General features: G+C 44.3%; 1 protein-coding gene across 2 annotated transcripts in view; it reads left to right on the top strand.

Annotated features, from left to right (window-relative positions):
* Positions 1-4,751: 4,751 nt before the first annotated feature.
* Positions 4,752-16,512, top strand: part of wdr26a (WD repeat domain 26a) — a 50,811-nt gene continuing 39,050 nt past the window's right edge. For both annotated transcript variants that reach the window (XR_007972321.1, XM_052146743.1), the window contains exon 1: positions 4,752-5,368. Coding sequence is in view for 1 of the 2 variants with exons in the window: in XM_052146743.1 (XP_052002703.1) it covers positions 5,124-5,368 (245 nt within the window). In the remaining variant the exon portion in view is untranslated. The remainder of the gene's footprint in view (positions 5,369-16,512) is intronic.

Here is a 16,512-nt window from a genome sequence, read left to right as displayed (position 1 = left end):
TGAGGGTGGGTGCTTCCCATTTTAGTTTCTGCCTGTAAGCAGGTAGAAGTAGAACGGAAGAATGGTCCGATTTGCCAAATGGGGGGGGGGAGGGATTTGTAGCCTTCCCGGAAAGGAGAGTAACAATGATCTAAAACCCGGTCCCCTCGTGTGTTGAACTTTATGTGTTGGTGGTATTTTGGAGCGATTGTTTTGAAGTTGGCTTTGTTAAAGTCCCCGGCAACAATGAACGCAGCCTCAGGGTCCACGGTTTCCTGCTCACTTATACTCCCATACAGTTCCCTGAGTGCCCGGTCTGTGTCGGCTTGTGGGGGGGATGTACACAGCTGTGATGATGACCGCTGTGAATTCCCTCGGCAGCCAGAATGGTCGACACAGAAGCATGAGATATTCCAGATCAGGAGAGCAGAAAGACTTGATTAAATGTACGTTCCTCTGATCACACCATGATTTGTTGATCATAAAACATACACCACCACCTCTGCTTTTACCTGAGAGGTCTTTCGCTCTGTCCGCTCGGTGCACGGAGAAGCCCGTGATTTCGATGGCCGAGTCTGGAATCTCCGCAGCCAGCCAGGTTTCTGTAAGGCAGATAACACAGCAATCTCTCGTCTCTCGTTGGAAAGAGATCCGTTGTCTAGAGACTGAACATTTGCCAGTAGTATACTGGGTAGCGGGGGTCGATTTGCACGACATCTTACTCTGATGAGAACGCCGGCTCGTTTTCCTCTTTTCCTTCTGCGTTTCCGCGGCCGAGCAGCCCAGACAAAGGGCTCCGCTGGCGTGTTTGTAAACAGCGGGTCGGCATTAAGGAATTTGAAGTCCGGTTTTCGATGTGTAACTGTAGAACCAATGTTGTAAACAATAAGGCAGACAACATCCAAGACAAAAAAACAAAGAACTGTAAACAAAACAAACAATAAACCGCAGTGTTGTAACGAAGCTCGCAACGCAGCAGCCATACTCGGCGCCATCTTGAGCCTATATATATGTTTCTTAGTGTTTTTCAATCAAGGATGCAGTGCTTAAGTGTTTTTAAAAAGCCTCGTCCATCCCAGAGCCAGCGCCTGAAGCTTTTTACCTGCCAGAGCCGACACCTGAAGCCTACATATAGCTCGGGAATTAAAGATCGGATTTATATCTGAAATATGTTTGGCGGAGACATATTTATGTTGCCAAGTGTAAATGGAATGTGCTTATTCAATCAGATATTAATCCAATCAGTTAAAACGCATAAAGTGACTAAGGGTAAACATCCCCTTACACTTCAGTTTGGAATGCCACGAACACAAGGGTTCTCCAGGCCCTCTGCCCTGATCTCCTGGTCCACCCGTGTCTCTGGGCAGCAAATAGTGATTATTCTGATAATCATTAATCTTCGATATTTCTTTCATTAATCAGATTAAAATATATATATATATTTCCTGTATGTTACTAAATGTTTTTTAAAAACAGAAATGATAAGTGTGTAAGGATTTGATTCACTAATTCCCTTATTTACTGTGTCTGCAGTAATGCAGCATCTTACTCCCATTTTGACCATGAAGCCCATTCGACCATTCGTACATGCAGCTGTGTTGCTGCCTTTTCCATGAGGTGCGAATGCTCTTCTTCTGATCACTTCTCAATTTCTCCGGTCAAGTTCCAGCTCTGATACGCCGATCAGCAGCATTTCGGTGTAAAAGAAGCAACAGTGAACATGCGTGTGAATATTTGAAAGTGGCCTTGTGTCAGTCAGACAGCGTTTGGGTCACGAACTTAGTCTGTACTCTGTACTTCCGGTACTGCAGAAACACTGGTATTGTTTAATCTTTTCTTTTATTATTTTAGTATCAATTTGGTACCAAAGTACTAGTACTGTTGACATCCCTTATTAAATACACTGCATGTCTATCCATTCAAGCTGCGCTGTCAAACATGACATCTAACCTAAGGCCTATTAGGAAACAAATTGAATGTTTTAGAATAAAAGGATAGTCTAAAACACATATTTTGACATGTTTACACAGGGGTCGACAATCTGTGGCATGGAGAGGTAATTTACTGGCATGTGAGCAACAGCGAGAGAGAAGACCCTCGCACCTGCATGCCAGTGTACCTCTTTATGTAATTCTTCCTCAATCGTGTAGCGTATTTCATGTACTGTAGCGATGAGCTGAATGGGAAGCTATTAAAGTGTGATGAATCTGAGTTAGTCAATGATGAACGCAGCGCATCTAATCCACTCGCGCATCACCAGCCACTGCAGATCAATTCACATTCACTTTTGGGGAATCAAACAAGTAAATGTGTTTGTCTTGCATCTATAGAGCTGTGCATTTGAGTGAATGACATTGTACATTTTCTTGTTTTATTTGTTGCTTTTTGCTTTCAGAACAACAATTGATGTAGATAAGAAGATACCAATATCAATGTTTGTGATTTTCAACCCAGTTTACAGTAAGTACATGCTCCTTGGACTCAAAATTACTTAATTAAGGGAAAAGAGCAAAAACAAAAAGGGCTTTAAAAGTCTGAATCTGATTCAAAATCTACATTGACCCTGGAAATATACATTTTCTTTTTTTTAATTATGTTATACAAAGATACATTATGACAAAATGAATAAGAAATATTTAAGATGCCACACAACATCTAGGCTACTAATCATGTGACATGCCAACTCCTTTTGGACAAAAGGTCAGGTTTTCTTGCATCCATTGAAGCACACATGATGCTCTGTTGAACATTTACAAATCATGCTGAAAAACATGGAGTCCATGTCAGCTTAAGTGTATGCTATAATCAAAGCAGAAGAAGGATTTACCAAATTATTAAGAAATTAGGTCTGATTATAGTTAATTGTATTTACCTGTAATGCAACAGAAACATGTCCATGATGGAGAAGTTCCCATCCCTGATCTCTGTTTACGATGGGGAACCAGGGTCACTGACATATCCCTCTGGTGTGACGAAGCTTTAACAGAGCTGCATGTGGGGGCCCAGGTGGTCATAACCCACTTCAGGGCCACCAACTGGCCCAATGGACAAAGTAAACTTAACTCCTGCTGTTTCACAACTGTAGAGGTACACAACACAATGCACAATACATTTGCTTCTTCTCTCTATAAATTGCTTACATTAAAGGGATAGTTCACCCAAAAATGAAAATTCTCTCATCATTTACTCACCTTTGTGTCATCCTAAACTCGTATGTCTTTCTTCTGTAAAACATAAACAAAGATATTTTGAAGGATGAATTATGTGTTTTTGTCCATACAATGTAAGTCAGTGGGGTTCAAAACTTCCAAGCCTCATGTCATGTGTTTGGGACAGCAAGAGGGTGAATAAACCGCCATGCAATAAATTCTCTCCTTGCCAATAGAGCTGTTCAGTTTGTAGTCCTAATTATCGGAAGAGAATGGAAGAATGGTTAGATTATTTGATGAGACCTTCATGTTTTGTGTAGCAAAATGTGTTACACACATTCATACCCCTCAAATGAGAATTTTGAAGTAGTTCTGTGCTTTAAAACATAAGTTGCTAAATGTTGCTGCATAAAGACTACAACAGTTTTCTCACTCTACAAGCATGTAATACACTCATACATGCAGTTTTTTGTTTTTGTATTACTGATGTGGGTCTTAAATATGGTGGTGGTGTAGTGGTCTAAGCACATAACTGGTAATCTGGTAATCTGGTAATCAGAAGGACACTGGTTCGAGCCCCACAGCCACCACCATTGTGTCCTTGAGTAAGGCACTTAACTCCAGGTTGCTCCGGGGGGATTGTCCCTGTAATAAGTGCTCTGTAAGTCGCTTTGGATAAAAGCGTTTGCCAAATGCATAAATGTAAATATTGTATTGTGAAAGCATAACTGCATTTTGTAGACCAGGTTGTGTTTACCCATTTAAAGTTCACTCAAATATGATAATTATGTCTATATTATATTTATTCACCCACATGTTGTTCTAAACGCCTAGAACACAAAAGATGTTAGCCAAAATGTAAGAGATTGTCAGCCTTAGTCACGATCACTTTCATCCTTTTCCATACAATGAAAGTAAATGACTGAGGCTGATATTAAGCCTAATATCTGCTTTCATGTTCAACGGACAAAAGAAATGAACACAGGCTACAAGTACATGACAGAAATTTAATTTTAGGGTGAACTATCACTTTAAGGGCACCTTTAGACCCAATGAAAAACATTAAATCAACCCCTCAAGAGACAAAACCTAAATTGTAATTCACAGTAAATGCCCACAGTAATTCACTAATACACACACAATGTAGTGGCAAAGCCAGTTGGGTACTGCACATTGATTGCATTGTATTTTATTCATATGTTATCTTACAGAAATGTTGAGACATCCATGAACACATAACAGGTCAAAAGAGCATTCAAGTTTGTAAAAAAAAATATATATATGGTCTTTAAATTGCCATAAGATGTGCTTGTTTGAGGGCTATAAAAATATCAGCATAATTTAGATTTTTTCAAATTTGCTTTTGTGTATATTATATTTGACAAATAAAATAATTCAGGTTCAAAATGAAATTAACAGATTCTTTCTGGTCCTTTCAAGTTCTGTTATTTACTAATCTATGCTAAATAATTTATTTTTTTTGAAGTTTGTCAAAAACCAGGAACATTTGATAAAATGTGTTTGCAAGAGTATATTGTGGTCATTTTCTGCAGTATAGCTTTGTGACGTCACATATCAACGAGTTCAAGGTTGTTGCGGCGCTTATGGTGACGTCATCGCGCACAGACGTCTGAAATGGACTTGCAGCTGTTCTTTGACAAACAATAACAAGAGCGGCGAGCGAACAGCGACGGCTCTCGTATCTGTAACCGAAGTGAAATTAATCGTGTTAGGCGACACCACTCGGACATTGACGGGGAAATTCTAGCCTCCGCTTCCTCCTCCACCGACTCGGAAACCGGCGGAGCTTCGCCGCCCCCGCGGAAGAAAAGCCGAGGCTCGGCGGCGGAGGGAGCAGGAGAGAGCGGGGCGTCTTTTGCCGGGATCACGGGCCTCTCGGCGGCTTCTCTCCCAACCCCCACCAGCACTCATCCATACGCCTCAATAACAACCCACCACCGCTCAGATCCGGCGCTATAAACGCGTTGTACAAACATGCAGACCAACGGGACCGGAGGACAAGAGCCGGAACTGCAGCTGTCGTGCAGGAACGGAGATTCTTCGTCCTCCACAGCAGGAGCTTTGCACTCCAACGGGGTGCTGTCCTCCGCTAATAACGGACTGCCGTCCACCGAGAGCCCGGCCTCGGACACCAGCATGATGAAGAAGAAACGACTGTCGCAGAGCGATGAGGATGTGATCAGACTGATTGGACAGCACCTACACGGGCTAGGACTCGAGTGAGTAAAGCTGAGCTCTAATAATGTGCGGTTTGTTGTTGGGTTATTATCGGATGGATCAAAGGAGATGAAGCCATGATGGTGCCAGTAGTGTGTTTTTGTTGTCTTGATGGTGCCAGTGGTTATGTATTCTGTGTTATGTAATATGTATTGTTGTGTTTACGTTTTTATGATGGTGTTAATGGTCCTTTTGTGTTTTCATGATGGTGTCAGTTCTGTTCACAGTGGTGTTAGGAGTGTTTTCATGATGGTGTCAGTATTGTTTATGTATTATGTATTGTTGTATTTATGTTTTTATGATGGTGGTAATGGTCCTTTTGTGTTTTCACGATAGTGTCAGTAGCGTTTTTGTGTTTTCACGATGGTGTCAGTAGCGTTTTTGTGTTTTCACGATGGTGTCAGTAGCGTTTTTGTGTTTTCACAATGGTGTCAGTAGCGTTTTTGTGTTTTCACAATGGTGTCAGTAGCGTTTTTGTGTTTTCATGATGGTGTCAGTAGCGTTTTTGTGTTTTCATGATGGTGTCAGTTGTGTTTTCATGATGTGTCAGTTGTGTTTTCATGATGTGTCAGTAGTGTTTTGTGTTTCACAATGGTGTCAGTAGCGTTTTGTGTTTTCATGATGGTGTCAGTAGCGTTTTTGCGTTTTCATGATGGTGTCAGTAGTGTTTTTGTGTTTTCATGATGGTGTCAGTTGTGTTTTCATAATGGTGTCAGTAGTGTTTTTGTGTTTTCAGGATGGTGTCAGTAGTGTTTTTGTGTTTTCACAATGGTGTCAGTAGCGTTTTTGTGTTTTCACAATGGTGTCAGTAGCGTTTTTGTGTTTTCATGATGGTGTCAGTAGCGTTTTTGTGTTTTCATGATGGTGTCAGTAGTGTTTTTGTGTTTTCATAATGGTGTCAGTAGTGTTTTTGTGTTTTCACAATGGTGTCAGTAGCGTTTTTGTGTTTTCATGATGGTGTCAGTAGCGTTTTTGTGTTTTCATGATGGTGTCAGTAGTGTTTTTGTGTTTTCATGATGGTGTCAGTTGTGTTTTCATGATGGTGTCAGTAGTGTTTTTGTGTTTTCAGGATGGTGTCAGTAGTGTTTTTGTGTTTTCAAGATGGTGTCAGTAGTGTTTTTGTGTTTTCATGATGTGTCAGTAGTGTTTTCATGATGGTGTCAGTAGTGTTTTCATGATGTGTCAGTAGTGTTTTCATGATGGTGTCAGTAGTGTTTTCATGATGGTGTCAGTAGCGTTGTTGTGTTTTCATGATGGTGTCAGTAGTGTTTTTGTGTTTTCACAATGGTGTCAGTAGCTTTTGTGTTTTCATGATGGTGTCAGTAGTGTTTTGTGTTTTCATGATGGTGTCAGTAGTGTTTTGTGTTTTCACAATGGTGTCAGTAGCATTTTGTGTTTTCACGATGGTGTCAGTAGCGTTTTTGTGTTTTCATGATGGTGTCAGTAGCGTTTTTGTGTTTTCATGATGGTGTCAGTAGTGTTTTTGTGTTTTCATGATGGTGTCACTAGTGTTTTTGTGTTTTCAGGATGGTGTCAGTAGTGTTTTTGTGTTTTCACAATGGTGTCAGTAGCGTTTTTGTGTTTTCACAATGGTGTCAGTAGCGTTTTTGTGTTTTCACAATGGTGTCAGTAGCGTTTTTGTGTTTTCATGATGGTGTCAGTAGTGTTTTTGTGTTTTCATGATGGTGTCAGTTGTGTTTTCATAATGGTGTATTGTTTTCATAATGGTGTCAGTAGTGTTTTTGTGTTTTCATAATGGTGTCAGTAGTGTTTTCATGATGGTGTCAGTAGTGTTTTTGTGTTTTCATAATGGTGTCAGTAGTGCTTTCATGATGGTGTCAGTAGTGTTTTTGTGTTTTCATGATGGTGTCAGTTGTGTTTTCATGATGGTGTCAGTTGTGTTTTCATGATGGTGTCAGTTGTGTTTTCATGATGGTGTCCGTTGTGTTGTCATGATGTGTCAGTAGTGTTTTCATGATGTGTCAGTAGTGTTTTTGTGTTTTCATGATGGTGTCAGTTGTGTTTTCATAATGGTGTATTGTTTTCAGGATGGTGTCAGTAGTGTTTTTGTGTTTTCATAATGGTGTCAGTAGTGTTTTTGTGTTTTCATGATGGTGTCAGTTGTGTTTTCATGATGGTGTCAGTAGTGTTTTCATGATGTGTCAGTTGTGTTTTCATGATGGTGTCAGTAGTGTTTTTGTGTTTTCATGATGGTGTCAGTTGTGTTTTCATGATGTGTCAGTAGTGTTTTCAGGATGGTGTCCGTAGTGTTTTTGTGTTTTCATAATGGTGTCAGTAGTGTTTTTGTGTTTTCATGATGTGTCAGTAGTGTTCTCTTACGAGAGGTTCTCTCGTATTGCGTAAGCTAGCTTACGCTACGGGAAAGATTCATCTTTTCTGAGATATTGAAGCCAAAAAATTATCCTTAATTTTGGTATCCATTGTCAATGCAGTGCGGCAGCTGCAGACCTTGAGCGGGCTAGCTAGCGAGCTCATAGGTTGCTCTGCGGCAACTGCTGCAGCCTATAGACGAGCTTGGGCGTAACTCGCATCCAATGAGAGGCGTCCGCGCTCACTGCAACAAAGCCCGCCAAAATGGTGCGTGACTAGAGTGCATATAAGCGTAGTTCGTAGGCTGGAACCCTGATTTTCATCTCTTCAGCGAAGCTCTTCGCATCTCTGAACTGGAAGCCGTGTCGCCGCTCGAGGGGCATCAAGCAAGCGTGGACAGCGCCGAAGAAGCCGGCCGTCTTCGCCACCTTCAGCCGTCCTGCGAGCTACACCATCCGGCGACATATCCTTTTTAAAGCAAGCTAGTTCTTATGAACTTCACAAAAGAGTACGAGCGTCTTTTTAAAGATGCCTCGCTCCACTTAGCGCTCATGCCGCCCCTCTCAGCACCGGAGACCGCCACGCCATCTGGCGCTCTCTGCCTGGGACTGGGGCATGCAGAGCTCGCCCTCGCTGAAGGCGGATGCGATCTCTGCGAGGAGCTTCGATGTCGACCCTGCGGGCTCGACTCGAGCACTCAGGACCGAGCCGCCAGCGCCTTCCATTCAGCCGCGCAGTAAAAGCGCCTCTCTCAAAGGCTGCCGGAACCAGTGGTAGAAGCGATTGCCTCGCCGAGCCCCTCCCTCAAGCATCGCCTTCACCCTCCCGCCCACCGGGATCGCGCAGTTGCCGCCGGCGGCTGCTCTGCTGCCATCTCGGACTAAGAAGCGGAGGATAAGGGCTGTTCCATCATGGCTTCGGACAGCAGGAGTGGTCAGGCTCACACGCCTCCTCCTCGGCCCAGGAATCCAGCAGGACCCGCGCCGAGTCGACGGGGAACTAACGCCTCCTCACACAGGCCGTCGACCGCCTCGGGCTCGAGTGGTCACCGCCCCTGAGCAGGCTCCCAACAGACTCCACGCCGCACCTTTGCCCGCCCGCCAGATGGCGGTCTAAGCTGGTGCTCCCGCCTAAGGCCTGCAGAACTACTTCCGCCTGTGTTGGCCGCGCCTATACTGCCGCCGGCCAAGCCGCATCTGCTCTGCATTCCATGGCCGTCTTACAGACAGAGGCTGTTTCAGATCTGACTAGCCGACTTGGGAGAAGCTGAACGCACTACGCGCGCTCTCTCTGTCCGGTCTCTTCGGTTCCGCGGTGAGTGGCATTGTTGACCGTTCTCGAGCCCAAGCCATGAATCTCTTTCTGCCTCGTCGCGCTAGCTCCTCTGCAGGCCGCCCACGTGACCAGCCTCCTGCACGAGCCTCTTCACAGTGCCCAGCTCAACAAGCCAGACTTCTCAGCGTCGACAGGGGGCCGCCCTCGATCAGCTCAGACAGCCGCCGCGAGACCGCCGCCCCCTGCTGGCCTCGGCCTAAGATTGTACTGAAACCTGAGCAACCGAAGTCCTCCTAGCATTGTTGAGAAAACGACGGCTCAGTCCCGCCACGGCCGGACCACCGTCAAAGCTTCGCCCCTGTCAGTCCCCTTCTCTCAGGCTACTGCAGTGGTGGATTCAGCAGCCAACAAGCCGGTGATACTACCCGTTTGCTCTGCACTCAAACGCCGTTTTCACGGCGACCCAAAGAAATCTTGTAAAGAGTAAACATGCCTTATGTGTAGAAAATGTGCCCACAATCCAGTGCTCACCCCTACACACAAGCATTACACATCCCGTGTCCCTATCAGAGCACACTCACATAAGCGGTTACGACCAGCTCGAGTGTTAGAGTTAATAAACGCACCACGAGCCCGTCGCGCGCCCCTCCTCTGCCCGCTCTGTCACACGGCCAGCTGTATGTAAGTCCCGTACGCCCCCTGTCAGTCCAGGGATATCCGAATGGGTGTTAAGCACAATAAAACAGGGCTATTTGCTACAGTTCGATCGCCGTCCTCCTTGCTTCAGAGCTGGCTCGAAACTACTTTGAACACGGAAGCAGCGTGCATGCTTCGTTCAGAAATAGCAAACCTTCTGTGCAAAAGGGCCATAGAGAGAGTGCCGCCTCCCTGAGCGAAGTCGGGTTTTACAGCCGTTATTTTCTTGTCCCCAAGAAAGACGGCGGCCTCAGACCAATATTAGATCTCAGGGTTTTGAACAAAGAGCTTGCAAAAGACCGCTCAAAATGCTTACAACCAGCAAACTCCTCGCGCATGATGCGCCAGGGGACTGGTTTATTTCTCTCGATCTGAAAAATGCATACTTTCAGATTCAGATAAATCCCCGTCACAGGCCATTCTTGAGATTTGCCGTCGACGGCCAGGTTTATCAATACACCGTCCTTCCGTTCAGCCTGTCCTTAGCACCCCGTACTTTCACAAAGTGCATGGACGCTGGCGCCGCACCCCTGCGGAGTCAGGGTTTGCGAATTCTGAACTATTTGGACGATTGGCTGATTTTGGCACAATCACATACGGAGCTTCTGTCTCACAGGACAGTTCTCCTCAGTCATCTGAACAGTTTGGGCCTTGCAGTCAATTGGACCAAGAGCTCACTACAGCCCAGTCAGGCAATTTCCTTCCTTGGAATAGAACTAGACTCAGTGGCAATGACGGCTCGCTTATCTACACAGCTGCGGCGTGTGCAGCGACTAGCCGCGTCATTTCAGATGAACAGCCTCACACCTCTGAAGAAATTTCAGAGAGTGCTAGGCTACATGGCCTCAGCCGCAGCAGTACTTCAGCTGGGTTTACTGCACATGCGCCGCTTCAGCATTGGCTAAACACCCGCGTCTCGCCAGGCTTGGGCCACAGGCCGCCAGCCCATCAAGGTGACTCAGACCTGTATTTCAGCTCTGCAGCCCTGGACAGTGGCCGAATGGTATCAGCGGGAGTGACAATGGGAGCTGTATCTCGCCGAAAAGTCATCTCGACAGACGCGTCCAACACGGGTTGGGGCGCGGTCTCGCGAGGGCTCTCCGGTTTTCGGCCTATGGTCAGTTCAGGAAAAGCTCCTTCACATAAATTGTCTGGAAATGATAGCGGTCGATGCACGCTGCGTGCGCTTTCTCCCGGTCATTCAGGGTCACCACGTCCTGGTCCGTTCGGACAACAGATCTGTGGTATCCTACCTAAACCGTCAGGGCGGTGTCAGATCCAGGAACCTCTTCCATCTGATCGAAACGCATACTGAGTTGGTCCCAGTGCCACCTGCGCCGCTGAGGGCGACGCACGTGCCAGGCCACCTGAACGACGGCCCGGACAGACTGTCCAGAGACAATATTCCCCAGGGAATGGTCCCTGCACGCTCAAACAGTCCAGACGTTATGGCACCTATTCGGCAGAGCGGAGATAGACCTCTTTGCGTCCAAAGAGAACTCTCACTGCCCAATATTTTTTCGAAGCGAGGACGCAGCTGGCCCAGGACTGGCCCAGACGCCCGCTTACGCCTTCCCTCCCGTCTCGCTATTGCCACAGGTAATGCAGAGGATCAGGGAAGCGCGTCACTCGGTGCTCCTCATAGCCCCGCATTGGGAGAATCAGACATGGTTCCTGGAGCTTACGCAGCTGTCACTGACAGCGCCGTGGCCCATCCCAGTGAGAGCAGATTTCCTCTCTCAAGCTCGCGGCACAATCTGGCATCCCCACCCAGAGCTGGGCTGCATGCGTGGGTGATCAACGACTACCCGTCGCTCTGCCAGAAGGAGTAATAAACACCATCATACACGCTAGAGCCCCTTCCACGAGAAGACTCTATGCGTCAAAATGGTCTGTGTTCTCAAAATGGTGCACCGACCGAGACCTGGACCCGCGGACATGTGGGGTGTCGTTGCTGCTCAGTATTTCTACAAGAGCTGCTGGATAAGGGCAGATCCCCATCCATGCTCAAAGTGTATGTGGCGGCTGTTGCGGCGTTCGCTGAACCCCTGCACGGCCAGTCATGGGGTAAAACGAGCTGGTCATCCGCTTCCTCAGGGGAGCTAGAAGGATGAACCCCCGCGCCTCCATCGGTTCCTATCTGGGATCTTTCTATAGTTCTCGAAACTATGAAAGCCCCCTTTCGAACCACTTCAATCCGTGGATTTGAAATACCTTTCACTCAAAACCGTTTTCTGACTGCCCTGTCATCAGTCAAACGTGTGGGAGACCTTCACGCTGTCTGTCAGCTGCGTGTCTTGAGTTTGGACCAAGTGACTCCAAGGTCATTTTAAAGCCTAGACACGGCTATGTTCCCAAGGTGATCGGTACTCCTTTCAGAGCACAGGTCATTTCCCTATCGGTGCTGCCAGCACCCGATAGCGAACGCGACGCCAATCTCCTTTGCCCGGTCAGAGCACTGAGATTGTATACTGCGTGCTCCGCCGCTTTCAGACGCTCTGAGCAGCTTTTCGTTTCATTCGGAGGGCACACCAAAGGTCTCGCGGGATTTCCATTCACGACATATGTGTGGCAGCGGGATGGACTTCCCCCTCCACCTTTGTCAGATTTTACAATATGGAAGTGCCCGTAGCGTAAGCTAGCTTACGCAATACGAGAGAACCTCTCGTAAGAGAACGTATCGGTTACCTAACGTAACCTCGGTTCTCTCTAGATGAGGGAACAAGTATTGCGTAGCCGGCCGTCTTTCAGCGCCACGGCGACTTTTCGCTTCAGTCAATGAAAACCAGGGTTCCAGCCTCACGAACTACGCTTATATGCACTCTAGTCATGCCCATTTTGGCGGGCTTTGTTGCAGTGAGCGCGGACGCCTCTCATTGGATGCGAGTTAGCCTAAGCTCGTCTATAGGCTGCAGCAGTTGCCGCAGAGCAACCTATGAGCTCGCTAACTAGCCCGCTCAAGGTCTGCAGCTGCCGCACTGCGTTGACAATGGATACAAAAATTAAGGATAATTTTTTGGCTTCAATATCTCAGAAAAGATGAATCTTTCCCGTAGCGTAAGCTAGCTTACGCAATACTCGTTCCCTCATCTAGAGAGAACCGAGGTTACGTTAGGTAACCGATACGTTTTCATGATGGTGTCAGTAGTGTTTTTGTGTTTTCATGATTGTGTCAGTAGTGTTTTCATAATGGTGTCAGTAGTGTTTTTGTGTTTTCATGATGGTGTCAGTAGTGTTTTTGTGTTTTCATGATGGTGTCAGTAGTGTTTTCATGATGGTGTCAGTAGTGTTTTTGTGTTTTCATGATGGTGTCAGTTGTGTTTTCATGATGTGTCAGTAGTGTTTTCATGATGTGTCAGTAGTGTTTTCATGATGTGTCAGTAGTGTTTTTGTGTTTTCATGATGGTGTCAGTTGTGTTTTCATGATGGTGTCAGTAGTGTTTTTGTGTTTTCATGATGGTGTCAGTTGTGTTTTCATGATGTGTCAGTAGTGTTTTCATGATGGTGTCAGTAGTGTTTTTGTGTTTTCATGATGGTGTCAGTTGTGTTTTCATGATGTGTCAGTAGTGTTTTCATGATGGTGTCAGTAGTGTTTTTGTGTTTTCATGATGGTGTCAGTTGTGTTTTCATAATGGTGTATTGTTTTCAGGATGGTGTCAGTAGTGTTTTTGTGTTTTCATGATGGTGTCATTTTTCATAATGGTGTATTGTTTTCAGGATGGTGTCAGTAGTGTTTTTGTGTTTTCATAATGGTGTCAGTAGTGTTTTTGTGTTTTCATGATGTGTCAGTAGTGTTTTCATGATGGCGTCAGTAGTGTTTTTGTGTTTTCATGATGGTGTCAGTAGTGTTTTTGTGTTTTCATGATGTGTCAGTAGTTTTTTCATGATGGTGTCAGTTGTGTTTTCATGATGTGTCAGTTGTGTTTTCATGATGTGTCAGTTGTGTTTTCATGATGTGTCAGTAGTGTTTTCATGATGGTGTCAGTAGTGTTTTTGTGTTTTCATGATGGTGTCAGTTGTGTTTTCATAATGGTGTATTGTTTTCAGGATGGTGTCAGTAGTGTTTTTGTGTTTTCATGATGGTGTCAGTAGTGTTTTTGTGTTTTCATGATGGTGTCAGTTGTGTTCATGATGTTGTCAGTAGTGTTTTCATGATGGTGTCAGTAGTGTTTTTGTGTTTTCACGATGGTATCAGTAGTGTTTTTGTGTTTTCATAATGGTGTCAGTAGTGCGTTCATGATGGTGTCAATTGTGTATTCATGGTGGTGACAGTAGTGTTTTTGTGTTCATGGTGGTGTCAGTAGTGTTTTTGTGTTTTCACAATGGTGTTTTTGTGTTTTCATGATGGTGTCAGTAGTGTTTTTGTGTTTTCATGATGGTGCCAATGGTGTTTTCATAATGGTGTCAGTAGTGCGTTCGTGATGGTGTCAATTGACACCATCATGCTTGAGTGGTGGTGGTGTAGTGGGCTAAAGCACGTGACTGTTAATCAGAAGGTCGCCGGTTCGATCCCCACAGCCACCACCATTGTGTCCTTGAGCAAGGCACTTAACTCCAGGTTGCTCCAGGGGGATTGTCCCTGTAATAATTGCACTGTAAGTCGCTTTGGATAAAAGCGTCTGCCAAATGCATAAATGTAATGCATAAATGTAATTGTGTGTTCATGGTGGTGTCAGTAGTGTTTTTGTGTTTTCACAATGGTTTTTTTGTGTTCATGGTGGTGCCAGTAGTGTTTTTGTGTTCATGGTGGTGACAGTAGTGTTTTTGTGTTTTCACAATGGTGTTTTTGTGTTTTCATGATGGTGTCAGTAGTGTTTTTGTGTTTTCATGATAGTGCCAATGGTGTTTTCATAATGGTGTCAGTAGTGCGTTCGTGATGGTGTCAATTGACACCATCATGCTTGAGTGGTGGTGGTGTAGTGGGCTAAAGCACGTGACTGTTAATCAGAAGGTCGCCGGTTCGATCCCCACAGCCACCACCATTGTGTCCTTGAGCAAGTCACTTAACTCCAGGTTGCTCCAGGGGGATTGTCCCTGTAATAATTGCACTGTAAGTCGCTTTGGATAAAAGCGTCTGCCAAATGCATAAATGTAATGCATAAATGTAATTGTGTTTTCATGGTGGTGACAGTAGTGTTTTTGTGTTTTCACAATGGTGTTTTTGTGTTCATGGTGGTGACAGTAGTGTTTTTGTGTTCATGGTGGTGTCAGTAGTGTTTTTGTGTTCATGGTGGTGACAGTAGTGTTTTTGTGTTCATGGTGGTGACAGTAGTGTTTTTGTGTTCATGGTGGTGTCAGTAGTGTTTTTGTGTTCATGGTGGTGACAGTAGTGTTTTTGTGTTCATGGTGGTGACAGTAGTGTTTTTGTGTTCATGGTGGTGTCAGTAGTGTTTTTGTGTTTTCATGATGGAGTCAGTTGTGTTCATGATGTCGTCAGTAGTGTTTTTGTGTTTTCAGGATGGTGTCAGTAGTGTTTTTGTGTTTTCACGATGGTATCAGTAGTGTTTTTGTGTTTTCATAATGGTGTCAGTAGTGCGTTCATGATGGTGTCAATTGTGTTTTCATGGTGGTGACAGTAGTGTTTTTGTGTTCATGGTGGTGTCAGTAGTGTTTTTGTGTTTTCACAATGGTGTTTTCATGTTTTCATGATGGTGCCAATGGTGTTTTCATAATGTTGTCAGTAGGGTTTTCACAATATTGTCAGTAGGGTTTTCATGATGGTGTCAGTAGTGGTTTTGAATGGATGGACTGATACCACTTTTTCGGAAATTGGAAATCCCAGTATTGGCCGATGCCGATACAAATGTTGTTTTTTTGAATAATCAGTTTAGAATATCTTTGCATTATTGTGTGGAACTAATTGTGAGTACTCTTTAATATGCAAAGAAACCCAAACCACATTATTTCAATATAAATGTTTAGCTTATTAAGAAACCCCATTTGGAATCCATTCAACTTAAATATCATTACATTGTAAACTAATACTAATGATGACAATAATAATAATAGTTATTATTATTAATTTTAAATCCAACAGTAATATATTTAAATTGTGCACTTTTTAATCCCTAATGCTTTTATTTTGACATTCTAAACTCTCCAGGAAATCTTGTATATGTCTGTTTGTAGGCAAGTTCACAGTTGTTTAATTTGCTTGTTATTCAAATTCTGGTAAAATGCACCTTTTACTGCATATTATAAGTGAACCGAACTATTGAGCATCTATATCTGAGATGCTGTTCTTGAGTAGCGCTCAAATATCGCATACTGTTGTGAAGGCTAAAAATTGCCGTGAGTCGTATGAACTGCTTTAAAGGTGTTTTTATTGTTCTTTTATGTCATTTCTGGAGTTTGACTGTAACAAACATGGCTACACCGCTCGCTTGCTGCAGCTAGATTATAACGTTATGGCTTGCGACTTATTGAATCATAATATAGGCCTACTGTTTCACAGTGAGCATCTTATTGTGTAGAAAATTGGCTATATGCAGCTTTATTTTAAGAAGAGAGTGTTAAAGATGCACGGCTCTATGCTAACCTTTTTCCCAAGGAGTACATGCGCTCCTAAATGAAAAAATATAGGAGCACAGAAAGAAATTTAGGAGCACAGTGAAAATTTAATACAGAGTTTATTAACAAACAATTTATTACGTTGTAACACCCCCTTTTATTTTTAGGTGTTACCCTGAGGGGGTTCAACAGAAATTCGACTGGTACTGAAAGATAAAACCACTTCACTCAACAAATATCCTTTTATTTTCTCTATTTTATTCCACACGTGCATATATATAATTGCCCCAACAAAAAACAATATACGTAAACAATCAGTCTTTGTCTCTGTGTG

The sequence above is a fragment of the Xyrauchen texanus genome, chromosome 17, assembly GCF_025860055.1.
Source record: "Xyrauchen texanus isolate HMW12.3.18 chromosome 17, RBS_HiC_50CHRs, whole genome shotgun sequence".
Lineage (NCBI taxonomy): Eukaryota > Metazoa > Chordata > Actinopteri > Cypriniformes > Catostomidae > Xyrauchen > Xyrauchen texanus.
Note: the sequence above shows the minus strand (reverse complement) of the source record. Positions and strands in the feature narration are given on the sequence as shown.